The sequence below is a fragment of the Bubalus bubalis genome, chromosome 16, assembly GCF_019923935.1.
Source record: "Bubalus bubalis isolate 160015118507 breed Murrah chromosome 16, NDDB_SH_1, whole genome shotgun sequence".
In the NCBI taxonomy this organism is placed as follows: Eukaryota; Metazoa; Chordata; class Mammalia; order Artiodactyla; family Bovidae; genus Bubalus; species Bubalus bubalis.
Window position 1 is genome coordinate 67,629,688 of NC_059172.1, and position 27,990 is coordinate 67,657,677.

General features: G+C 36.8%; 1 protein-coding gene across 8 annotated transcripts in view; it reads right to left on the reverse strand.

Annotated features, from left to right (window-relative positions):
• The window catches only part of ATM (ATM serine/threonine kinase), a 152,049-nt gene that overhangs the window by 105,512 nt on the left and 18,547 nt on the right, over nucleotides 1–27,990 (reverse strand). For 7 of the 8 annotated variants that reach the window (XM_006053341.4, XM_006053340.4, XM_006053344.4 and 4 more), the window contains 8 exons: nucleotides 23,520–23,685; nucleotides 22,625–22,863; nucleotides 20,877–21,040; nucleotides 6,773–6,942; nucleotides 4,747–5,118; nucleotides 3,778–3,969; nucleotides 2,943–3,038; nucleotides 1,648–1,873 (listed from right to left, as the gene is read on the reverse strand). In XM_006053341.4, coding sequence (XP_006053403.1) covers nucleotides 1,648–1,873; nucleotides 2,943–3,038; nucleotides 3,778–3,969; nucleotides 4,747–5,118; nucleotides 6,773–6,942; nucleotides 20,877–21,040; nucleotides 22,625–22,863; nucleotides 23,520–23,685 — 1,625 coding nt within the window. Of the gene's footprint in view, nucleotides 1–1,647; nucleotides 1,874–2,942; nucleotides 3,039–3,777; nucleotides 3,970–4,746; nucleotides 5,119–6,772; nucleotides 6,943–20,876; nucleotides 21,041–22,624; nucleotides 22,864–23,519; nucleotides 23,686–27,990 lie in introns of those variants that run through there. The other variant, XM_044929773.2, reaches the window with a different exon arrangement.

Below are 27,990 nucleotides of genomic sequence, written 5' to 3' on the forward strand. Positions count from 1 at the left end.
CAAATTGTGGTAAATCCTTCAAGAGATGTAAATACGAAACCACCTTACTTATCTCCTGAGAAACCTGTATACAGATCAAGAAGCAACAGTTAGAACCAGACATGGTTCTAACTGACTGGTTCAAAATTGAGAAAGGAGTATGACAAGGCTGTATACTGTCACTCTACTTATTTAACTTATAAGCAGAGTTCATCATACAAAATGCTGGTCCAGATGAATCACAAGCTGGAATCAAGATTGCTGGGAGAAATACCAGCAGTCTCAGATATGCATATGATACCACTCCAATGGCAAATAAAGCAAAGAGGAACTAAAGAGCCTCTTGATAAAAGTGAAAGAGAAGAGTGAAAATGCTGGCTTGAAACTCAGCATTCAAAAAATGAAGATTATGGCATCTGGTCCCATCACTTCATGGTAAACAGAAGGGGAAATAGTAGAATCAGTGACAGATTTTATTTTCTTGGGCTCCAAAAATCACTGCAGATGATGACTGCAACCATGAAATTAAAAGACGTTTGCTCCTTTGACAAACCTAGACAGCACATTAAAAGCAGACATATCACTTTGCCAACAAAAGTCTGTATAGTCAAAGCTACAGCTTTTCCAGGAGTCACGTGCAGAGTAAGGGCTGAACCATATAGAATGCCAAAGAACTGATACTTTTGAATTGTGGTGCTGGAGAATATTCTTGAGAGTCCATTGGATAACAAGGAGATTGACCAGTCAATCCTAAAGGAAATCAACCCTGAATATTCATTATAAGAACTGATGCTAAAGCTGAAGCTCCAATCCTTTGGCCACCTGATGTGAAGAGCTGATTCACTGGAAAAGACCCTCATGCTGGGAAAAGACTGAAGGCAAAAGGAGAAGGGGGTGGCAGACGATGAGAAAGTTAGACAGCATCATTGATTCAACATACATGAATCTGAGCAAACTCCGGGAGACAGTGGACAGGAAAGCCTGGCACGCAACTCCATGGGGTTGCAAAGAGTCAGACACGACTTAGAGACTGAACAACAACAACATGAAAATTAAAAGATATATGGCTGAGATTATCAAAAAAGGCTTTCGTGAGGATTTTGACATGTGGATTATTTGAACACAGAGAAATGGGTAGAAAGACATAGGAGTTTTGATAAGAGAACAGCACACACAATGAGAATTTTTGATTTTAAGATGACAACGGAAATGATATGTAAGACATCACTAAATGACTGCTTAAATATGGGTGACTGTTAGTTCATTTATCAATGACTTCTCTCCCTTTTCAAGTGCAACCAAAATCTATTAGATTAGTTTAAATTATGTACTTTTCTGTTATCGTAAAATTTCCCTCCTCTGAATTAAGGTTCTTTTTCATCAAATAATCTGTATGTTCAAAACCATTATTACTGCCCATTAACCTACCCAAAGAAATCTACTTCTTTAATGTCTGTAAGAATTTCTGGTTAAAAAAGTAATTCTTTTTCTTCAGTTTTACTTTTTTCATTCTAAGTTTTTTCGCAATTTGTAGACATGTGCTATTACTTTGCTTTTAAAATTAAGCTTCTCATCATCCTTAGGGCCTTTCCTGACACTATTTCTCCTTCCTAACAGTCTACCAAAGTAGAATCAAACACAGGCTTTAGCTCTTCTTGAAAATCTCACCTCAGATGAGTAGTTATTTAGAAGCTGTTCTGACAGTCTCAGAAGATAGCGATCCAGTGACTCCTTGAGGTTTTGGTGGACAGAAAAGCCTACACTGGATTGGTGCTTTTCTATTGTATGTTCTTTCACAATGGTTAAAAAATCCATTTTGTCAAAAGTTGTCTGAAGAAACAGATCTTCAGCTTCTGAGAATGAAGGTTCTTCTGTATCTTTTTGGTGTTGCTCACTTTAAAGAAGTAAGATTTTCAATTTATAAGATCAAATTGTCTACTATTTTACCTTTATATAGCATCAATCTATCACAAATAAAACATTAACTTAGCATTAACATTGAATCTATGTTATTCAAAGATTGCTCATGTAATTAGTGAATTATTCTTTAAATGCTTTTCTTCTTTGGATTTTTATAACTACTTACATTGAATTTCATTATTCAGTAGCAATTTCACTAACAAATGGACAAGAGAAATAAAAGATTCAATCTAAAAGGCAAATTCAGAAGTATTAAAAAAAACATTAACAACAGATATAAACATTAAGAATAACATTATCTGAGGGACTTGTCTGGTGGGCCAGTGGTTGAAAATCTGCCTTGCAATGCATGGGACACAGGTTTGATTCCTGGTCAGATCCCACATGTAGTGGAGCAACTAAGCTTTCACATGGCAAGCACTAAGCCTGCGCACTCCAGAGCCTGCTTGCCACAACTAGAGAGCTCAACTACTGGGCCCACATGCCAAACCAAGAGTCTGCATGCTACAATGAAAGATCCCACGTGCCACAACTCAGACTTGAGGCACTCAAATAAATAAAGAAAAGAAAATGAAAAACAAACTATCTGAAAACTTTCCCCTTTTTTTTACATTTCTCCAAAATGTAGATTTTTTTCGTATTATGCCCTCTTGAGAAAGACTAGAAAACTTCATGCCAGTGAATCATTTTCAGTCACAGTGATAAACATAAGCCTCTGAAGTCAATCGACTAAAATGAGGTTTTTGGATTTTTGTTTTCCCTATACTAAATTATCATTAGTTTTTAAAGTAGTCATTCAGATTTTATTTGACATATAAAAAAACCCTTTTCCACATGATGTTTATGTTCTTAATATCCCATCATAAACACATTACAGAACATAAATTATAATTATTGAAGTAAAAGAAACTTTTCCCTTGCTAACAGTTTTAATTTTTTTAATTGACCAATTTGGTTCACAATTTTTAAGATGTAGCTACCACTCTGCTAAAATTATTATCTTTGTTAATTAAAACAACACAGAACTCCATTAGGAAACATACCATTCTGGCACACTTTGGAAAAAATTCATTGCTGCTTTACAGTTTTTCATAGTGAGACTCACGAGAATTTTCTCCAGGGTAAGATGAGGAAAATTACTATGAAGTAAAAAATAGAGATCTTTACTTAAAAGACCAAAAGCCATTTAAAGCATTCTTTAAACTTAAATGCCCACACTTAACTAAAAATATTGATCTCTAAAATTTGGACCCAAAATTAAAACTGTTTCCATCTGTACTAAATTTCTTAACAACTGAAAAAGTACTTAAGGAACATAAATTTTATATTACTATCATTTTCAGCACTTCTAGATGTAGGGCCATATTCAATTTTCAAAGAGCCTAAACAACTATGAAATTCAAGTCAAATCACTAGGATCCAGAGGAACCCCTTCAATCACTCAGTTCCAATTACTGACCGAGGAAAGGTTAAGTGGGCAAGTTGCTCCCCATTTTAGTGCTTAAGTCCCAGTTTGTCTTTTTTCATTTCTTTCCCTCATTAATTTAACATATTTAGCCCAGAAAGCATTCTCCTTATGATTCCACGATATACCTGAGTGGATATATGTTCAGACGGACCTATTTAGGGACAATCATCAACATGTAACTCTCACTGTCTAGGCAGTGAGAGAAAAAAAAGTAAAAGAACTTGGGCAAAGATTCAGGTACAAAGACAAAGAACACTATGAAACAAAAGGACTGTTTAATAGTTAGGACTAATTCTGGAAAATCCTAGAAGATGACTGCAAAATAAAGCCATCTAGTATCAAATGAGAAATGGAGAGCACCTTACAAAATAAATTTAAAAAGCAGCAGCATGCTAAGGAACTCAAATTACCTGCAAAGAATTGGAGGTAGTTCTGTACTGTCTTCAAAGTCATCCTCTAACTGACAGAATAAGAGCCATTTCATTATCAATTCCTTTAAAGAATTTCTGCTTACATCACATATATTTTTCTCAATTCCTATTGTTACTGATTCTGGAACTACACAGATTGTCAGTGCCAAAGTCAAACAGCATACTGCAGGACTGTTGCAAAACAAAAGACAATTAATATTAAAAGTAAACTTTTTGCATAGAATACAAACTATGGTTACCAAAGGGAAAAGGAGGTGGGAGAGGGATAAATTAAGAATTTGGGATTATCAGACATAAATTACTATGTGTAAAATAGATATACAACAAGGTCCTACTGTATACACAAGGAACTATATTCAATATTCCGAAATAAACCATAAGAAAAGAATATGAAACAAAATATACCTATACACACGGGCACACACACACACACACACACATATAGAAAAAACTGAATCACTTTGCTTATATACCAGAAACTAACACAATACTGTAAATCAACTATACTTCAATTTTAAAACAATTAGGCTCTTAGAGGGACAGAGACCATGTGTATCTTTTTACTACTCTGTGGTCAATTTTTAGGACATGTCCTGGCACACGGTAGATATATAAACTTCTATGGACTAAATGAGCACAAAAAATCCGACTACATTTGAGAAAATTCTTGACTTAGTACTATCTTATTGTAACAGTATAAAATACTAAGAGAAATAAAGCTTATTCTATTTATGAGCAAACAGATAATTGCTAATTACAAATGAAATTTAAATACTTCATCTTTAAAACTGGGCTTAGTAATCTCTTCATATTTCAAACTTATTTATTAAGACTTCCTTAACAAACAAAAGAATCTGAAACAGAATTTAACATATTTTTAACTCAAGTTAGAAATTACAAAAATCAGGAAATATATATGCTGCAAAATATAATTAATAGACAACTTACCATGAAGGTCTACAGGCTGACCCAGTAAATAACTTCCAGAATTCTCTGTCAACCTCAACTAAACTGCCTTGAATTATGGCTCCAAGTAAGCCAAAGTTTTCAGTTTGTATTTGTTCAGAACTTATACCACGAAAAGTAATAGACCAAATTTTAATCCAGATTTTCAATAAATCTGACTTTTGTGAGCTTTCTAGGTTTGATCTCTTGCCTTGACACAATGCAACTTCCATAAGACATCGTAACACATATGGTGTGCGTTCCCCACGTCGCTGTTGAGGTAAAAGCTGGTATAGTATCATTAGTAACGGTGACAACTCACAGTTAGGTAAACTTGCAGGATATTTTGATATTAATTGAGTTGCAATTTGTAACCTAAAAAAAAAGTACAAATGATTTGAAAATTATTCTACTCCATTAAAATGCCAAAAGAAAATAAATATATAGACATAGTACTCATACAATATCCTAATTAGAACATTGTCATCATCATTTTCCAGACTACCCTCAAAATAAACTGGCTGTTAGTAATTATTTGGTCCTACTTCCTAAAGTGGCAAGATTGACAGCATTTTGGCTAGCTGGGTAAGCTATCATATTTTGCTTACAAATAACTAAATTTGCTTATAAATAACTAAATTACCAATATTCTACTTCTTACTGCACACTTCCCTGCTCTTCAGCCACCAACAATATATCTTTAGAACAAAAACCAAAAAAAAAAATGTTTCCCCTGACATTAATTAATTCAGTAAGTATTTGCTGTGAGTTCCCTAGAATGTGTGCGACTCAAGAATAGGAACTACAACTTATTCACTCTCTACCCCTTATGCCTGGCACATAGTAGGTATTCAATTAATGACCTCACTAAATGGACAAATTAAAGACTATGAAATAGGTACCATCAATTATAGAAAATAAATAAGAATTTAGAGGCAAGTATCAAAATCAATATATATATATATATCCCCCCTAACAACTCAACTATATTTAAACATTACATTGACATGGGAAAAATCATAGAACATTATTCGCAAAAGTATGACTAGTCTATGAATTTGTAACTGTTCTTAGGCAAGCTGCTCAACCTTTCTCAGTTGCAGTTTTCTTTTTGGTAAAGCAAAAAAAGGCTGAACTGTAAGAATTCTACAGATTCCCACTAAACCTAAAACTGTGATTTCACAGAATTCCACAATTTATATAATTACTTAAATAACTGTGAATGCTGCTGCTGCTGCTGCTAAGTCACTTCAGTCGTGTCCAACTCTGCGTAACCCCACAGACAGCAGCCCAACAGGCTCCCCGGTCCCTGGTATTCTCCAGGCAAGAATACTGGAGTGGGTTGCCATTTCCTTCTCCAGTGCATGAAAGTGCAAAGTGAAAGTGAAGTCGCTCAGTCGTGCCCGACTCTTAGCGACCCCATAGACTGCAGCCTACCAGGCTCCTCCGTCCATGGGATTTTCCAGGCAAGAGTACTGGAGTGGGTTGCCATTGCCTTCTCCGTGTGAATGCTATGTAAGACTAAAGAACAGAGCAAATAATAAAAAGTGCCTTTAACATGGCATAAGGTTCAAATTATTCTCCAAATTCTGAATGCTATCTTTAATTTCTTCCTAATTTATATTAGAAGGTGCTATGCATGGTAAAATCTCTTTGTGTTGAGGTATAGAACTCAGTGAATTCCAAGAGGCACACTGTACAGACTGCCCACCAATCAGCCATTTCTCCCTTCCTTCTTGCTATGGAAATAAGCGTAGGAAAGGTGCATATGCATAGGGAATACGCATAGGAAAGGCCCTAGTTCTGGCCTCAGGAGATAGTCATGAAGGTGTTATCTCAGCATGTCCTGGTTATCTCAGCAGGTGGTTATCTCAGCATGACATTCCCCTTTAGTCAGTAACTGCTTTGGGTGTGGACAAGTGTGACCTAGTTCTGGCTAGGCCAACGAGGTAAAGGAATCTACTGGAGGTCTTGTGAGAAAAATTAATGAGACTAAAATGATACTGAAAGAGAAAAAAAGAACACTTACCAAGGTACAATATCAAAATCATTCTGTGACTTCTGAAGATGATCTTTTATTACTTCCCAGCCTAATTCTATCTTCCTCTTTTTGCAAGGTACACTGTAATCAGTAAGTTCTCTTTGTGTGGTTGTGTAAGACTGAGAAATCTCCAAAGATCTGGAATCTTCATTAAAAACCTGAAAAATAACAAAGGAAAATATATTTAATATTGCTATTATTTCTAATAGTTCAATAGAAAAAAAATGTTCCTCGTCAGCTGACAATAAGGTTAGTCATAAAGAGTAACAAATTACTGAAATATATGGATATGACATATAGAAATAAACATTTTGCAGATAACAATGGCTCTCTAGAAAGCAGACATTACCAAGTAAAATACTAGCTATACTGTGTGGGAAAATTTACTGAAAGCATCAAAACATCTAAAAGTAAAGAAAAAATTCCAATTTTCAAAAGGATTAAATCATAAATTTAGTGTTAAGAAAATATTTGACAAGTGAAATCATCCTTGCATGGTACCCAAATCTCTGGGGAAAATCTTTACTTAAGAAACATTAAGGCTCAATTTCATTTACTTCTGCTCTAATTTTTATGAATTCTTTCTTTCTACTTGGGTTTTGTTTGTTCTTTCTCTACCTCCTTTAGGTATAAGGTTAGGCTATTTATTTGAGATTTTTCTTATTTTCTGAGGTAAGCTTGTTTGCTATAAACTTAGATGTGTCTCAGATAATCACGATGGTGTGATCACTGACCTAGAGTCAGACATCCTGGAATGTGAAGTCAAGTGGGCCTTAGAAAGCATCACTACGAACAAAGCTAGTGGAGGTGAGGGAATTCCAGTTGAGCTATTCCAAATCCTGAAAGATGATGCTGTGAAAGTGCTGCACTCAATATGCCAGCAAATTTGGAAAACTCAGCAGTGGCCACAGGACTGGAAAAGATCAGTTTTCATTCCAATCCCAAAGAAAGGTAATGCCAAAGAATGCTCAAACTACCGCACAATTCCACTCATCTCACACGCTAGTAAAGTAATGCTCAGAATTCTCCAAGCCAGGCTTCAGCAATATGTGAACCATGAACTTCCAGATGTTCAAGCTGGTTTTAGAAAAGGCAGAGGAACCAGAGATCAAATTGCCAACATCCGCTGGATCATAGAAAAACAAGAGAGTTCCAGAAAAACATCTATTTCTGCTTTATTGACTATGCCAAAGCCTTTGACTGTGTGGATCACAATAAACTGTGGAAAATTCTGAAAGAGATGGGAATACTAGACCACCTGACCTGCCTCTTGAGAAATCTGTATGCAGGTCAGGAAGCAACAGTTAGAACTGGACATGGAACCACAGACTGGTTCCAAATAGGAAAAGGAGTTCATCAAGGCTGTATGTTGTCACCCTGTTTATTTAACTTATATGCAGAGTACATCATGAGAAATGCTGGACTGGAAGAAACACAAGCTGGAATCAAGATTGCCGGGAGAAATATCAATAACCTCAGATATGCAGATGACACCACTCTTATGGCAGAAAGTGAAGAGGAACTCAGGAGCCTCTTGATGAAAGTGAAAGTGGAGAGTGAAAAAGTTGGCTTAAAGCTCAACATTCAGAAAACGAAGATCATGGCATCCGGTCCCATCACTTCGTGGGAAATAGATGGGGAAACAGTGGAAACAGTGTCAGACTTTATTTTTCTGGGCTCCAAAATCACTGCAGATGGTGATTGCAGCCATGAAATTAAAAGACGCTTACTCCTTGGAAGCAAAGTTATGACCAACCTAGATAGCATATTCAAAAGCAGAGACATTACTTTGCCAACAAAGGTTAGTCTAGTCAAGGTTATGGCTTTTCCTGTGGTCATGTATGGATGTGAGAGTTGGACTGTGAAGGCTGAGCGCCGAAGAAGTGATGCTTTTGAACTGTGGTGTTGGAGAAGACTCTTGAGAGTCCCTTGGACTGCAAGGAGATCCAACCAGTCCATTCTGAAGGAGATCAGCCCTGGGATTTCTTTGGAAGGAATGATGCTAAAGCTGAAACTCCAGTACTTTGGCCACCTCATGCGAAGAGTTGACTCATTGGAAAAGACTCTGATGCTGGGAGGGATTGGGGGCAGGAGGAGAAGGGATGACAGAGGATGAGATGGCTGGATTGGCTGGATGGCATCACTGACTCGATGGACATGAGTTTGAGTGAACTCCGGGAGTTGGTGGTGGACAGGGAGGCCTGGCGTGCTGCCATTCATGGGGTCGCAAAGAGTAGGACACGACTGAGCGACTGATCTGATCTGATCTGATCATAGGTTTTATTTGTTTTTATTATTTTTTAAATATATACATTTTATTGAAGTATAGTTGACTTAACAGTGTTTCAAGTGTACAACAAAGCGATTCAGTTATACAAATACACATATATTATTTTTGAAATTACTTTCCATCATAGGTTATTACAAGGTATTAACTATAGTTCCCTATGCTATACAGTGAATCTTTATTGCTTGCTACATATTTACTTTTTAATTACAAATCTACCATTCTATTTAATATTAAGTCAAACAAAAGGAATCAAAATTGCACAATTTTTTTAGTCAGGCAAAGATGCATGTTTTCTAAATTTTTATATTTACAAATATTTAAAAGTATATATATTAGGTAATATATTATAAATATTCATGTATGTGTGTGTGTGTGTATATATATATATATACACACACACACACAAAGCTTTTCTACTACATTGATAAAGGCTTCAGAAAGAAGCCTTAAAAATAGCCATAAAAAAAGAGGAGTTGGAGAATATAAACTAAAGGAAACAGGAATAGTGATTATTAAATAGAAAAATTGAAACAAACTAGATAAAAGTAAAAGATCATTGAATAGTCCAGTTGCTTTTAAACATGACTGCTCTTATAAACTTATTTGGAGCTCTGAAGGAAAAAAAGATACATCTTAGCATTTGTAGTTTTCAAAACATTTGAAGATAATTCTGATATGCAACTGGATTTTAAAAAGAAATAACAGGTTTTTCTACTAGATCCTAGTTTTGATAATACAGAATTCTATTACTTTTTTATGGATCAATCATGATACAATGGTATTAAGTGAGTAATAGTTACATAATCATAATAGTAAAAGATGTTTATCAGTTTTCCAATTAATAGTGAAGTCGCTCAGTTGTGTCGGACTCTTTGCGACCCCATGGACTGTAGCCTACCAGGCTCCTCTGTCCATGGGATTTTCCAGGCCGTAGTCCTGGAGTGGATTGCCATTTCCTTCTCCAGGGGATCTTCCCAACCCAGGGATCAAACCCAGGTCTCCCGCATTGTAAACAGGCACTTTATCATCTGAGCCACCAGGGAAGTCTTCACAATTAATAGCCAGACATAAAATAAAAGATAATTACAATTGCAAGCGCTAATGGGAACATGATTAACAATATAAAATAATTACATACAATTTGCGGGGGGTCAAGCAGAGATAAGTAGAAGGGCATACATGCACATGCTTTCATCCACTGAGTCAGTCTGTATCTTTTGGTTGGTGCATTTAATCCATTTACATTTAAGGTAATTATCAACAGAGGAACCTGGCAGGTTACAGTCCATGGGGTGGCAAGAGTCGGACATGACTTAGCAACTACACCACCACCACCACCATCACCACCACCATCAATATGTATGATCCTATTACCATTTTCTTTATTGTTTGGGGTTTATTTTCTGTAGGTCTTTTCCTTCTCTTTTGTTTCCTGCATACAGAAATTCCTTTTGCATCTGTTGTAAAGCTAGTTTGGAGGTGCTGAGTTCTCTTGGCTTATGTGTGTCTGGAAAGCTTTTGGTATCACCATAATATGTGAAGGAGAGTCATGCTGCGTAGAGTATTTTTGGTTGTTAGGTTCTTTCCTTTCTTCCTTTTCATCATCATACCATTCCCTTCAGGCTTGTAGAGTTTTTATTGAGAAATCAGTTGATAGCCTGATGGGAGTTCCTTGTATGTTATTTGCTGTTTTCCCTTTTGCTTTTAGTATTTTATCTCTGCCTTTAATTTTTTTCAGTTTGATTACTGTCTCAGTGTGTTCTTCCTTGATTATCCTTCCTGGGACTCTCTGTGCTTCCTGGACTTGGTTGACTATTTCCTTTCCCATGTTCAGGAAGTGTTCAGCTATTATCTCTTCAAATATTTTCTCAGGTCCTTTCTCTCTCTCTCTGTTCTCCTTCTGGGACCCCTATAATATGAATGTTGGTGCATTTAATGTTGTCCAAGAGGACTCTTAGGCTGTCTTCATTTCTTTTGATTTTTCCCCTTATCTTCTGTTCTGTGGCATTGATTTCCACCATTCTGTCCTCCAGGACATTTATCTATTCTTCTGCCTCAGTTATTCTGCTCTTGATTCCTTCTAGTGTATTATTCATTTCTATTTGTTCTTTTGCTCTTCTAGGTCTTTGGTAAACATTTCTCACATCTTCTTAATCTTTTCTTCCATTCTTTTCCAGAGATCCTAGATCATCTTCACTATCATTATTCCAAATTCTTTTTCTGGAAGGTTGCCTATCTCCAATCCGTTTAGTTGTTTTTCAGGGATTTTATCTTGTCCCTAATTCTCAGACATAACTTTATGCTTTTCCATCATGATTAACTTTCTGTAAAATGGTTTTTGTTTTAGCTGCTGTGAGACTGTGCTTCTTGCTTCTTCTGTCTGCCCTCTGATGGATGAAGCTAAGAGGCTTGTGTAAACTTCCTGATGAGAGGGACTGGTGATGGGAAAAACTGGGTCTTGCTCTTGTGGGCAAGGCCTTGCTCAGTAAAGCTTTAATCCAATTATCTGCCAATGAGTGGGGCTGCATTCCCTACTGGTAGTTGCTCGCCTGAGGCAAGCCAGTCTTAGGGTCTATGGGCCCTATGGTAGGGTCAATGGTGAACTCCAAGAGGGCTGATGCCAAGGGGGAACGTTCCAGTGCCCCTGTCCCTGTAGTGAGTCCTGCCAACCCACAAAGCCCTCCAACACCATCAGGTAGTTTTGGTTCATTCTCCTATGGGGTCACTGCTCCACTCCTACGGGTCTCGGTGAGCACAAAATTTTGTTTGTGCCCTCCAAGACTGGAGTCTCTGTTTCCTCATTCCTTTGGAAGGCCTATAATCAAATCCTGCTGGCCCTCAAGCCCAGATTTGCTGGGAATTCCCAGTCCCTTTGTCGGATCCCTATGCTGGGAAGCCTGAGTTGTGGTTCAGAAGCTTCACAACAGTGCAAGAACAACTTTGGTTTTACTGTTCTCCAGTCTGGGTGACCTACCCAGCACATGTGGGATTTGATTTTATCATGATTGCACTCCACCTACTGTCTTGCTGGGGCTTCTTCTGTGTCTTTAGACATGGGATATCTTTTCTTGGAGGGTTCCAGCATACTCCTATCAATGGTTGTTCAATACTTAGTTGTAATTTTGGTGCTCTCACAGGAGGAGTTGAGCGCATGTACTTCTACTCTACCATCTTGAACTGGAAGCCCAGTTTTATTTGTTTTTTATTTTATTTATTTATTTTTGGCTGAGCTGGGTCTTTGTTACTATGCCTAGGCTTTCTCTAGTGATGGCAACCAGGGGCTACTCTCTAGTTGATGTATCAGAGTTTCTTCTAGTTGAGGTGTCAGAGCTTCTTATGGTGGTGACTTTTCTTATTGAAAAGCATGGGCTCTAGAGTGTGTGGGCTTCAGTAGTTGCAATGTGTGGGTTCAGTTGTTTTAGCCAATGGGCTTAGTTGCCCCATGGCATGTAGTATCTTCCTGGACCAGAGATCAAACCTGTGCCCCCTGCACTGGCAGGTGGATTCATAACCACCTTAACTGGACCACCAGGAAAGTCCTCCAACAGGTTTTAGATAAATGAAATAGAGACTAAAAAAAATAATAGAAAACATCACTGAAACTAAAAGATGGTTCTTGAAAAAATAAAACTGATAAAACTTTAGCCAGACTCATCAAGAAAAAAAAGGGAGCGGACCCAAATCAATATAATCAGAAATTAAAAAGAAGTTACAGCTAACGCCACAGAAATGCAAAGGATCATTAGAGACTACTATAGGCAACTATATGTCAATAAAATGGACAACCTAGAAAAAACAAATTCTTAGAAAGGTACAATCTGCCAAGACAGAACTGGGAAGAAATAGAAAATGTGAACAGACCAATAAACAGCAATGAAACTGAATCAGTAATTTTTAAAGCTCCTAACAAGCAAAAGTCCAGCAACAGATGCCTTAACAAGTGAATTCTATAACATTTACAGACTTAACACCTATCCTGAAACTATTTCAAAAAACTGTGGAGCCAGGAACAATTCTGAACACATTCGTTGAGGCCAGCATCACCCTGATACCAAAACCAGACAAATACATCATAAAAAAGAAAACTATAGACCAATATTACTGATGAACAGATGCAAAAATCCACAACAAAATACTAGCAAAAAAAATCCAACAATAGGTTAAAAAGATCATACCCTATGATCAAGTGGGATTTATCCCAGAAATTTAAGAATTTCTCAATATTTGAAAATCAGTAATAATATTATACCACATTAACAAGGTGAAAAATAAAAACCATATGATCATCTCAATAGATAGAATACAAAAAAAAATTTGATAAAACTCAACACCATTTATAATGAAAACTTCCTAGAAAGCAGACATAGAGGAAACATATGGTGAAAAGCTGAAAGCATTCCTCTGAGATCAGGAAAAGAAAAGAATGTCTACTTTCACCACTTTTATATAACATGACTTTGAAAGTCCTAGCCATGGCAATCAGAAAAAAAGAAAAAAAGGAATATAAATTGGAAAGGAAGAAGCAAAACTGTCACTGTTTTTGTGGATGACAGGATACTATATGTAGAAAATCCTAAAGATGTCACCAGAAAAACTACAAGAGTTCATCAATGAACTGGGTAAAGATGTAGGATATAAAAATAATATACAGAAATCTGTTACAATTTTATATGCTAATAACAAATGACCAGAAAATGAAATTAAGGAACAATCCCATTTACCACTGCCTTAGAAAGAATAAAATACCTAGGAATAAACCTTTTGCCTACAGGAGGCTAAAAGCCTATCCTCAGAAAACTGTAAGACTGATAAAAGAAACTAAACACAACACAAACAGACAGAAAGATATGCTGTATTCTTGGATTGGAGAAATCAATATTATTAAAATGACCATATTACCCCAGACAATCTATAGATTCAACACCGCCACCTCCAAGTTGCTTCAGTTGTGTCCGACTCTGTGTGACCCCATAGATGGCAGCCCACCAGGCTCCCCCATCCCTGGGATTCTCCAGGCAAGAACATTGGAGTGGGTTGCCATTGCCTTCTCCAATGCATGAAAGTAAAAAGTGAAAGTGAAGTCGCTCAGTCGTGTCCCACTCTTAGCGACCCCATGGACTGCAGCCTACCAGGCTCCTCCGTCCATGGGATTTTCCAGGCAAGAGTACTGGAGTGGGGTGCCATTGCCTTCTCCGTAGATTCAACACAATCCTTATCAAAATGCCAATGATGGACTTCCCTGGTAGTCCAGGGATTAGGACTCCATGTTTCCACTGCAGGGGTTGGGGGCGGGAGGGGGGAATGGGTTCAATCCCTGGTTGGGGAACTAAGATCCTGCATGCTGTCTGTGGCCAAAACAAAATGACACTAATGATATTTTCCCAGAACCAGAACAAATAACTTTAAAATTTGTATGGAAACACAAAAGTCCCCAAATAGCCAAACAGTCTTGAGAAAAAAGAACAGAGCTGGAGGAATCACACTCCCTGCCCTCAGACCATACAGACTACAAAGGTTATGATAATCAAGAGTATGGAACTGGCACAAACACAGACACATAGATCACTAGAACAGTGTATAGTCCAGAAATAAACCCTTGTACTTATGGTCAGTTAATCTATGACAAAGGAGACAAGAATATACAATGGAGAAAAGACAGTTTCTTCAATAAGTGGTGCTGGGGAAACTGGACAGCTACATGTAAAAGAATCAAATTAGAACATTCTCCAACACCATATTAAAAAAAAAAGTTGGATTAAATACGTAAAAGACTGAATACTAAAAAACTCCTAGAGGAAAAGATAGGCGGAACATCCTTTGATATAAATCATAGCAATACTTTTTTTTTGATCTGTCTCTTAAAGAAAAGGAAATAAAAACAAAATAAACAAATGAGACCTAATTAAACACACAAGTTTTGAACACCAAAGAAAAGTACCCACAAAACAAAAATACAAAAATTAACAAGGAAACACAAACTTTAAACGATACAATAGACCAGTTAGACCTAACTGATATCTATAGGACATTTCATCCCAAAATAATAAATTTCACCTTTTTCTCAAGCGCACATGGAACCTTCTCCAGGATAGATCACATCCTGGGCCATAAAGCTAGCCTTGGTATATTCAAAAAAATAGAAATCATTCCAAGCATCTTTTCTGACCACAATGCAGTAAGATTAGATCTCAATTACAAGAGAAAAACTATTAAAAATTCCAACATATGGAAGCTGAACAACACGCTGCTGAATAACCAACAAATCACAGAAGAAATCAAAAAAGAAATCAAAATTTGCATAGAAACGAATGAAAATGAAAACACAACAACCCAAAACCTGTGGGACACTGTAAAAGCAGTCCTAAGGGGAAAGTTCATAGCAATACAGGCACACCTCAAGAAACAAGAAAAAAGTCAAATAAATAACCTAACTCTACACCTAAAGCAACTAGAAAAGGAAGAAATGAAGAACCCCAGGGTTAGTAGAAGGAAAGAAATCTTAAAACTTAGAGCAGAAATAAATGCAAAAGAAACAAAAGAGATCATAGCAAAAATCAACAAAACCAAAAGCTGGTTTTTTGAAAGGATAAATAAAATTGACAAACCATTAGCCAGACTCATCAAGAAACAAAGGGAGAAAAATCAAATCAATAAAATTAGAAATGAAAATGGAGAGATCACAACAGACAACACAGAAATACAAAGGATCATAAGAGACTACTATCAGCAATTATATGCCAATGAAATGGACAACGTGGAAGAAATGGACAAATTCTTAGAAAAGTACAACTTTCCAAAACTCGACCAGGAAGAAATAGAAAATCTTAACAGACCCATCACAAGCACGGAAATTGAAACTGTAATCAAAAATCTTCCAGCAAACAAAAGCCCAGGTCCAGACGGCTTCACAGCTGAATTCTATCAAAAATTTAGAGAAGAGCTAACACCTATCCTGCTCAAACTCTTCCAGAAAATTGCAGAGGATGGTAAACTTCCAAACTCATTCTATGAGGCCACCATCACCCTAATACCAAAACCTGACAAAGATCCCACAAAAAAAGAAAACTACAGGCCAATATCACTGATGAACATAGATGCAAAAATCCTTAACAAAATTCTAGCAATCAGAATCCAACAACACATTAAAAAGATCATACACCATGACCAAGTGGGCTTTATCCCAGGGATGCAAGGATTCTTCAATATCCGCAAATCAATCAATGTAATACACCACATTAACAAACTGAAAAATAAAAACCATATGATTATCTCAATAGATGCAGAGAAAGCCTTTGACAAAATTCAACATCCATTTATGATCAAAACTCTGCAGAAAGCAGGAATAGAAGGAACATACCTCAACATAATAAAAGCTATATATGACAAACCCACAGCAAACATTATCCTCAATGGTGAAAAATTGAAAGCATTTCCTCTAAAGTCAGGAACAAGACAAGGGTGCCCACTTTCACCACTACTATTCAACATAGTTTTGGAAGTTTTGGCCACAGCAATCAGAGCAGAAAAAGAAATAAAAGGAATCCAAACTGGAAAAGAAGAAGTAAAGCTCTCACTGTTTGCAGATGACATGATCCTCTACATAGAAAACCCTAAAGACTCCACCAGAAAATTACTAGAACTAATCAATGACTATAGTAAAGTTGCAGGATATAAAATCAACACACAGAAATCCCTTGCATTCCTATACACTAATAATGAGAAAACAGAAAGAGAAATTAAGGAAACAATTCCATTCACCATTGCAACGGAAAGAATAAAATACTTAGGAATATATCTACCTAAAGAAACTAAAGACCTATATATAGAAAACTATAAAACACTGGTGAAAGAAATCAGAGAGGACACTAACAGATGGAGAAATATACCATGTTCATGGATTGGAAGAATCAATATAGTGAAAATGAGTATACTACCCAAAGCAATCTATAGATTCAATGCAATCCCTATCAAGCTACCAACAGTCTTCTTCACAGAGCTAGAACAAATAATTTCACAATTTGTATGGAAATACAAAAAACCTCGAATAGCCAAAGCGATCTTGAGAAAGAAGAAGGGAACTGGAGGAATCAACCTACCTGACTTCAGGCTCTACTACAAAGCCACAGTCATCAAGACAGTATGGTACTGGCACAAAGACAGAAATATCGGTCAATGGAACAAAATAGAAAGCCCAGAGATAAATCCACGCACATATGGACACCTTATCTTTGACAAGGAGGCAAGAATATACAATGGATTAAAGACAATCTCTTTAACAAGTGGTGCTGGGAAAACTGGTCAACCACTTGTAAAAGAATGAAACTAGAACACTTTCTAACACCATACACAAAAATAAACTCAAAATGGATTAAAGATCTAAATGTAAGAACAGAAACTATAAAACTCCTAGAGGAGAACATAGGCAAAACACTCTCTGACATACATCACAGCAGGATCCTCTATGACCCACCTCCCAGAATATTGGAAATAAAAGCAAAAATAAACAAATGGGACCTAATTAACCTTAAAAGCTTCTGCACATCAAAGGAAACTATTAGCAAGGTGAAAAGACAGCCTTCAGAATGGGAGAAGATAATAGCAAATGAAGCAACTGACAAACAACTAATCTCGAGAATATACAAGCAACTCCTACAGCTCAACTCCAAAAAAATAAATGACCCAATCAAAAAATGGGCCAAAGAACTAAATAGACATTTCTCCAAAGAAGACATACAGATGGCTCACAAACACATGAAAAGATGCTCAACATCATTCATTATCAGAGAAATGCAAATCAAAACCACTATGAGGTACCATTTCACACCAGTCAGAATGGCTGCGATCCAAAAGTCTACAAGTAATAAATGCTGGAGAGGGTGTGGAGAAAAGGGAACCCTCTTCCACTGTTGGTGGGAATGCAAACTAGTACAGCCACTATGGAGAACAGTGTGGAGATTCCTTAAAAAACTGGAACTAGAACTGCCTTATGACCCAGCAATCCCACTGCTGGGCATACACACTGAGGAAACCAGAAGGGAAAGAGACACGTGTGCCCCAATGTTCATCGCAGCACTGTTTATAATAGCCAGGACATGGAAGCAACCTAGATGTCCATAAGCAGATGAATGGATAAGAAAGCTATGGTACATATACACAATGGAGTATTACTCAGTCATTAAAAAGAATACATTTGAATCAGTTCTAATGAGGTGGATGAAACTGGAGCCTATTATACAGAGTGAAGTAAGCCAGAAAGAAAAACACCAATACAGTATACTAACGCATATATATGGAATTTAGAAAGATGGTAACAATAACCCTGTGTACGAGACAGCCAAAGAGACACTGATGTATAGAACAGTCTTATGGACTCTGTGGGAGAGGGAGAGGGTGGGAAGATTTGGGAGAATGGCATTGAAACATGTAAAATATCATGTATGAAACGAGTTGCCAGTCCAGGTTCGATGCACGATACTGGATGCTTGGGGCTGGTGCACTGGGACGACCCAGAGAGATGGAATGGGGAGGGAGGAGGGAGGAGGGTTCAGGATGGGGAACACATGTATACCTGTGGCGGATTCATTTTGATATTTGGCAAAACTAATACAATTATGTAAAGTTTAAAAAAAAAAAAAATACAACCTACTGAATGGGAGAAAATGTTAGCAAGTGATATGGCCAGTAACAGGTTAATATCCAACATATATAAACAACTCATACAACTTATCAAACAAACAAACAACCTGATTAAAAAATGGGCAGAAGGGGAAATTCCCTGGTGGTACAGTGGATAGGAATCTGCTTGCCAATGCAGGAGGCATGGGTTCGATCCCTAGTCTAGGAAGATTCCACATGCCACAGAGCAACTAAGGCCTTGCTGCACAACTCACTGAGCTTGTGTGCTGCAACTACTGAAACCCAGGCACCTAGAGTCCATACTCCGTGATAAGAGAAGCCACCACAGTGAGAAGCCAGTGTACTGCAATGAAGAGTAGCCCCTGCTCACCACAACTAGAAAAAGCCCATGTGCAACAACAAAGACCCAGTGCAACCAAAAATAAAATAAATAAATAAATAAGTTTTTAAAAATGGGCAGAAGACCTGAACAGATATTTTTTTAAAGAGGAAATGCAGATGACCAACAGGCAGAAGAAAAGATGCTCAACATTGCTAATTATCAGGGAAATGCAAATCAAAACCATATCACCTCATCGCTGTCACAATGTTTATCGTGGTTATCATCAAAAAGAACACAAATAACAAATGCTGGCAAGGACATGGGGAAAAGGGATCCCTTTTACACTGTTGGTGGGATGTAAATTGGGGCAGCTAATGTGGAAAACAGTTTGATAGTTACTCAAAAGACTAAAATCAGAATTACCCTACAACCCAGTAAAATTCTCCTGGGTATATAGCTGTAAAAAACAAAAGTACTAATTTGAAAACATATATGCAACCAATGTTTACAGCAGCATTACTTACAACTGAAAGATATGCAAGCAACTTCAGTGTCCATCAAGAAATGAATGGATACACACCCACACACACAAAATACTACTACTCAGTCATTAAAAAAGAAAGGTCTGCCATTTGCAGCAATACGGATAGACTTGGAAGGCATTTAAATGAAATAAGTCAGAGAAAGACAAATATTGTATGATATCAAGTACATGTGGAATCTAAAAATACAACAAACTAATGAATATAATAAAAAAGCTGCAGATGCACAGATACAGAGAACAAACTAGTGGTTACAAGTAGGGTGTCTTAGTTGCTCAGTTGTGTCCAACTCTTTGTAACCTCATGGACTGTAGCCCGCCAGGCTCCTCTGTCCATGGAATTCTCCAGGCAAGAATACTGCAGTGGGCAGCCATTCCCTTCTCCAGGGGATCTTCCCAACTCAGGGACTGAACCCACATTTCCTGCATTGCGGGAAGATTCTTTACCTTCTGAGCCACCAGGGAAGGGGTGTACAAACTACTGAGTGGAAGTTTGTAAGGACATACTACAACACAGGAAATACCGCTAATATTATGTAGTAACTGTAAATGGAATATAACCTTTAAAAATTGTATTGAAAATAAAAAATTTTTTAAATTCTTCTATAGAGAAAAAAAAACACTAAGCCATCACCTGATGAGCTGGTAAACAAAATGTAATATATCCTTACAACTGAATATTATTCAGTGATAAAGAATGAACTACTGATTCATGGTACAACATGGAAGAACCTTGAATACATTATGCTTAGTGAAAGAAGCCAGACACAAAATACTGCACATTATATGATTCCATTTATATGAAATGACCAAAACAGGCAAATCGACAGAGGCAGAAAGTAGATTAGTGGCTGGCTGCTAGGAACTGGAAGAAGCAGGGAATTGAAACTGACTGCTGATAGGTACAAGGTTTATTTTGGCAGTGATGGAAAGGCTCTGGAATTAGTGGTGATGGTTGCACAACACAGTGAAAAGGCTAACAACCACTGAATTATATATACTGTTTAAAATAATGAATTTTATGCCATATGATTTTTAAATCAGTAGGGAAAAAAAGAAACATATAGGGTTAGGATAACCTTATTTCCTCTAGATAACTTTTTTAAGAATGGAAAAGTCCATCATCAGTTTTTACTGTTTATATTTGCAAGATAGTTATTTTGTAAGTTAGAAGAACAATTCTAAATATTTATGGTGTTTTGAAAGGAATCAACATGTACAGAGTAATTTTATAAGCTTTTTACAGGCCTAATAAAAAGGAAAATGAATGGGAAATTTCAAAATGTGACAAGATCTACTATACCTGGTGACAAATATCTGCCATCAATTCAATCAAGTTTTCCTTAACAGCAATATTACGAGATCCTGAAGTGTATTTCCCTCTGCTTCCTATATGACTTATTTCATTAACTAGCAAATCATACAGGTTGTGTAAAATACTTCTCCACTTTCTTGATTCGTAAGCACCTGTAATGTTAAAAAATAATTAAAATATAATCTATATATACAATCCATTTGTACTGCCAACTCCCACAAAACCATTCAGCTGTTGAGGTAGAAACATTAGAAGACATCTGGTGCAGTCTATTTACTACTAATGGCTCCTCTGACTATATCCTTGACAAGCTCTACTTCCTAATGATGTCCACCTCACACTCAGTTAACTGTATATGCTTTGAGGAGAGAGGAAATAAAAGAAAAGTTTGATTGAGATTTTGATTAAATTGGCTAGAGAAAGTTTGATAAGAATATGGAAGAATTTAAAAAAAATAATACAATTAATACATCCCCTCTTTTATATGAGAACCAGCTTCTCTGCATGCCTTTGTTTAACAGAAAAACATTACCAATTTCTTCAACAAGTGTACAAATAACATGTTACCCAGACACATCATCTCTCCTCTTTCCCTAGACTCACTCCAGTCAACTTATGTCTCTTAAAAATGCTTATTCTACAAAATCTCATGAGCATACCAGAATACTCACAATTCTGATCTAACAAGTATGAGGAACAAACAGTGGGGCTATTACTTTCCACAAACAAAGAACCTATTTAAAATCTATTAATGAATTTAATTTAATCTATTTAAGAACTTAATATAATCTATTAATGTAGCCTAAAACTGTGTTAGCATTTCTGACAGCCTTATCATCTGCCGATTTTCAATTCATCCTAAACATGCATTTAACTAAAACCCTAAATATATCACACCATCCCCTAATAAGCCTAATTTTCATTCTGGTGAGAGCTATATGAAAGATGAAAAACTGAGAAAAGTCAGTATTCTTTGACCTATGGTCATTTCATGGCTATAAATACATCTAACTATGTATACTAGAAGAACGCACAAAACACACACAGCTGGTTGTGATAAAGTAAGGTCATTATACTAACCAGGATGAATTGGCTTAAAAGCTAGTATCAGCAAGAGTCAAAACATAGCCTAAGCATGAGTGAACTCATTGAATTCCGGTTCTACCCACTAAAATTCTTGTCTACCGAATGGAACTACACCATCCAAGCAATACTCTCTTGGTGAAAGATTAACCTAAAGGAATGAAGGGAGGGTAAGTAATTTATTTTCAGTTTTCCTAGCAAACAGAAGCCTGGAATAACTATGAGGTTTGAGGCAATATGTATTTATCTTCATTGGGAACTGACATCTAGCTGGTTCAGTCCATATTTATCTATTTTATTTTTCTAGTAAAAGCAATACATATGTAGATAAACAAGATCTTGCCTTCTCTGTGTCACACCTCTTAGCACCTAATTATTACTACATAATCACCTCCTAGAGGAAACAGTGTCTCATCTTTGTACTCCTCATAAATGCAGAACTGTACTAAACAAATGGCAATGCATGATATGATTTGCTACAACAGTTTCAATTTTTTTTTAAGAAAGTGAAAGATATCCTCATGACTAATTATATTACCATGCATAACAATCCAGAAGAAGATCATATCCTCCTGATCATACAGATTTCATATTTAACCCTTTGTATATCAATGAAGAAACAAATTCAAAATAGGAAAAAACTTTCTTTATACCTTTATCTTGAGTTTTGGCTCCCTTTGGATGATGAATATAAATTTGTAGCTGAAATAATTCAATAATTACTTCTTTTAAGGAATTATTAAGTCTCTGTTGAGTCCAAATATAAAGTAAGGTAGGAAGAATTTCATCTCCTAATTCACACACTCGAATTCGAAAGTTAACAGACAAAGTCTTGAGAAAGATAATAAATGCTGCTAAGATATGATTTAGACCTGCAGGGCTCTTTTCTTGGCTGTAACATAAAATAAAAAGACTTAATACAACAGGGGAAAATGCACAAACTGAAGACAGTTATGAAGTTGCACACTGAAAGAAAAAATTTGACATCCAAATAATCTTACTTTCAGACTTGTTCAGGAAAAAATAAAATAAAATAAAATCATAGCAGCATTGCATAGCAACAGCAAAAAACAGTTCTTAATTGGCACTAAGAGATCTGTTCTCTCTCCCTACTGCTAAAGCACTGTCTAAAAATAAACTAATCCATAATACCTACCACTTACAAAATAGTTCACATTATAAATTGGGTAATGTAGCACAATAAGATGTTGATATTTCCAAAACACATCCCCAATTCATTTTATTCTTAGCGCATTATACTTATCTTCGAAAATGGGGAAAATAAAAATACTTAAGAGGCCATAAAGCTTTCCCTGTTATTAAAAAAGCAAGACATCTCCCAACTCAAGAACATTATTTCACGTTCTGCATACTAAATATTCAGGAAGTACTGGACCTAACACTTTCTTAGGGAATCCACTAGTTCTACTATAACAGGTCCAACGCTTTCTTAAGATTGGTAAAAAATTGTAGTTACTGAATATAAAACACAGTCTTGTAAAAAGGATCAGATGGATTTCCAACACAAAACAAAAATAGACAGATTACCGTGCCTGGTGAATAGCCTTAGAAAAAAAATCCAAAAATTTGGGATTTAATCCATCAGTCTGTGAACAGCATCCTTTGGTCACAACTTGAATTATTCTTGCCACCAAAACTCTATTAATGTCTTGTGAAGGTTTAAGATATAGACTGCAATACACAGAGAACAATTCTTAAAAAAAAAAAAAAAAAAAAGTATTAGTTATGTTTTTAAAAAGAAAACTATCAGAACATTTAATTAAATGCCACAATTCAAATTTTGGTAATCTCATAAACAAAACATTAAAAATTATACTAATTTGTATTTAATACAGTTAAAGAATCCCATCAATATTTAACTTTATAAATTAAACTGTCTTCAATACAGGAACAGGGCTTCCCTGGTGGATCAGTGGTAAAGACTCTGCCTGCCAGTGCAGGAGACACAGGTTTGATCCCTGGACCAGGAGATCCCATGTGCTGCAGAGCAGCTAAGCCTATGTGCCACAACTACTGAGGCCCACATGCCTAGAACCTGTGCTCTGCAGCACCGTGAAGAGAAGCCCAGGCACAGCAACTAAAAAGTAGTCTCTGCTCACCACAACTAGAGAAAAGTCCCCCAGAGACAAGGACCCAGCACAACCAAAAATAAAGAAATAAAAATCATTAAAAAAAAAAAAAAAAAAAAAAAAGACAGGAACAACTATAGGCAGCAAAGTATGTGAACACCAGTTTAAGAGCCAGACGTCAGACTTAATTTCTCTATTCCTAAATTCCTTTGGCTAGGCCCAACAAAGCACTTGAGACAGTGTGTTCTCCACAGTTTTATATTGCTTTATGCTAGTTGCCTAATAATGTGTGTATAGTGTGTCAGGAAGTGTGAGAAGACTGAGACTTTATGCTATTTGCAATCTAACAAATTAAAATACCAGGGGACTTCCCCAGTGGTCCAGTGGCTAAGACGCCACACTCCAAATGCAGGGGGCCCAGGTTCGACCCCTGGTCAGGGAACTAGATCCCATATGCAACAACTAAAAAGATACTACATGCTCCAACTAAAAAGATCCCACAGGTCACAACTAAAAGATCCTACATGTCGCAATGAAGACAGAAGATCCCATGTGCCACAATTAAGACCTGGTGCAGTCTATGGGGTTGCACAGAGTCGGACACGACTGAAGCGACTTAGCAGCAGCAGCAGCAGCAGTCAGATAAATGTAAAAAAAAAAATTAGAATACCAGTTTTATGGATACTGACAGAAGACATGAGATTCCTAATCAGAGAAAAAGGACAATTTCTCACAGCAATGATGGGTATTCAGAGTAGCCAGAATGAATAGAGTAGCCCATGAGTAACCAGAATATCTTTATTTTTTTAAAAAAATTTATTTTTGGCTGTGCTGCGTCTTCACTGATACGAGCAGCACACTCTCTCTTATTCCAGTGAGCGGGCTTCCCACTGAAGTAGCTTCTCTTGATGCAAAGCACAGGCTCTAGGGCATGTGGGTTTCAGGAGTTGCAGCTCCCAGGCTCTAGAGCACCCACTCAACAGTCGTGGTGCATGCGCTTAGCTGCTTTGTGGCATGTGGGATCCTCCCAGCTCAGGGATTGAACCCATGTCTCCTGCACTGGCAGGTTGATTCTTTACCACTGAGCCACCAGGGAAGTCCAAGAGTCACCTTTTTGTTTCTATAATTTTTCTTTATTGTTTTCTGTGTTCATTGATTTCTGTTATTCTGCTTCAAGTCTTTGGATTTTTCTTTTTCTAGTTCTTGAGATGGAATCTAAGGTATATATTGATATACTTGGAATTTAAGGTATACATTGATATATTTACATATATATACTTGATATATTTCTTCTTTTCTAATGTAGTCATTTAATGCTATAAATTGCTTTCTCAACATTGTCAACATTTGTGAGATGTGACTAAAGTAGTGTTTAGAGAAAAATTTATTATATTAAATGCATGTACTGGGAAAAAAGCTCTCAAATTAATGATCTACATTTAAGAAACTAGAGAAGAAATGAAACCCAAAACAAACAGAAGGAACTAAAAATGTAAGATCAGAATCAGTAATCAAAGAGGCAATATCACAACAGAGCCTAAGCATATTAGAAGGATAGTGAGACAATATTTAAGAACGTTACACTCATACTTTCAACAGCTTACATGAAATGGACAAATTCTTAAAGAAACAAATAATCAAATATCACTGAAATATATAACCTAAATATATTGCATCTATATTGCATAACCTAAATCTTACATCTATTAAAGAAACTGAGTTCATAGTTAAAAACCTTACAACAACCATGACTTTCAAATTCAATATATAAAATAGATAATACATCATGCCCTAGTAGGGTATATAGCAGGAACATAAGATTGAGTCAACCTATGAAAAACTAATCAACATAACTCACTATTATCAATAAACTAAGACAAAAAGTTCTATGATTATCTCAATATATGCAGGAAAAAATTTAACCTAATTCAATAACCACTCATGATAAAAAACCATGAGCAACCAGAACAGAAGGAAATGTCCTCAGCCTGTATCAATAGCTAACATGCTAATGAGCAAACACTGAATTTTTCCACCTAAAACCAGGAACAGGACAAGAAAGGATGTCTGTTCTTACCACTCCTAATCAAAATCATATTGGAGGAAAAACTATTAAAACTCTTGGAAGAAAAGAGAGGGGGAAAAGTTTCATGACATTGGATTTGGAAGTGATTTCTTGGAAATGACCCCCAAAGCACAGGCAACGAAAGAAAAAATAGATAAACTGTATTCATCAAATCAAAACCTTTTGTGCATCAGAGGACACTATCATCAGAATTAAAGGCAATCCACAAAAGTCTGTATAGTCTAAGCTATGGTTTTTCCAGTGGTCATGTACAGATGTGAAAGGTGGACCATAACGAAGGCTGAGGGCCGAAAAATTAATGCTTTCGAATTGTGGTGATGGAGAAGCCTCTTGAGTGTCCCTTCTTCAGCAAGAAGGTCAAATCAGTCAATCCTAAAGGAAATAAAACCTGAATATTCATTGAAAGACTGATGCTGAAGCTGAAGCTCCAATAGCCTGCCACCTGATGTGAAGAACTGACTCATCGGAAAAGACCCTGATATTGGGAAGGACTGAAGGCAGGAGGAGAAGGGGACGACAGAGGATGAGATGGTTGGATGGCATCACTGAGTCAACAGACATGAGTTTGAACAAACTTCACTCCAGGAGTGAAGGCCAGAGAAGCCTGGTATGCTGCAGTCCTTAGGGTTGCAAAGAGTCAGACGTGACTCAGTAACTAAACAACAAGGAATTGTTAGGGGAAGCACACTGACTGAAACCACCCACCTTGGCCAGACACCATAGCAACCATTTGCATGGGTTGTTTTATGAAGGAGGTCCTGGTAAGGAACACAGAGCTATTAAGCCACCACCAACTGGAAGAGTCCGTTGGAGAAGGGGACGACAGAGGATAAGATGGTTGGACGGCATCACCAACTCGATGGACATGAGTTTGAGCAAGCTCCAAGAGCTGGTGATGAACAGGAAAGCCTGGTGTGCTGCAGTTCATGAGGTCGCAAAGAGTTGGACATGACTGAGCGACTGAACTGAACTGCAAGAGTTCAGGAAAGGTCAAAAGGTGACACCACGTGTCGAACCACCTCCCAGAATCCTTCTTGCTGACATCCATCTTGGATGAGCAATGCTTGTGCCACCAGGAAGGACTCTGAGTCAGAATGACTGACTAACTAGAAAAATTCAACAAAAAGACTGATTATTATAAGTGGAGGTAGTTTCCTTAAAAATACAGAGAATTTCAGAGAATGTGCCAGATGATGGAATCATTATACAGAGACTAGAGGAATGACTGTTTATTTTTCAGAGAGACCCATTGTTACAAGTAATAATTAAAATGTACAAAATCCTAAATATTTAGGCTGAACTATTTTGGTGACAGATGTGTTGGAGTATCCTAGACATCACTGGCCTATTCTCCAAAGGCTGCTTCTAGGCTTTCTGAGGCCCTGTTTGAGACACAACTTCCTTTGTGTTCAGAAAAACAGCAAAGGCCCCAGATAGATAAGAAATTAACCAATAGCTGAGAAAACCTTTATTCATGTAGGAACAGTAGAATACAGTGCAGGGCACCGATTAGGTCATGGTTTTACAGTCCACAAACATCTTATCTTGAAATGATAAACTGACAGTAAAAAAATACAGATAAATGTCTATTAAGTTATCACAAATTACCTTGAATACTTCTCAATGAAAAATACTGAGTTTCTAAATTTTCAGAGGCAGCTATATTAGAAGACTTTGACAGCTGGCTTAAAGTCACCTCGTTAAAGCCAAATACCATTCCCACCCACTAAGCCCACACAGAGCCAGAAATACTCTACCTCTGAAATCAATAAACTCAAAAATTTCAGTCTCTGACCAAATTTCCTTTGTGGTCACTTAGTACTTCTCACCTAGAAACTGTAAA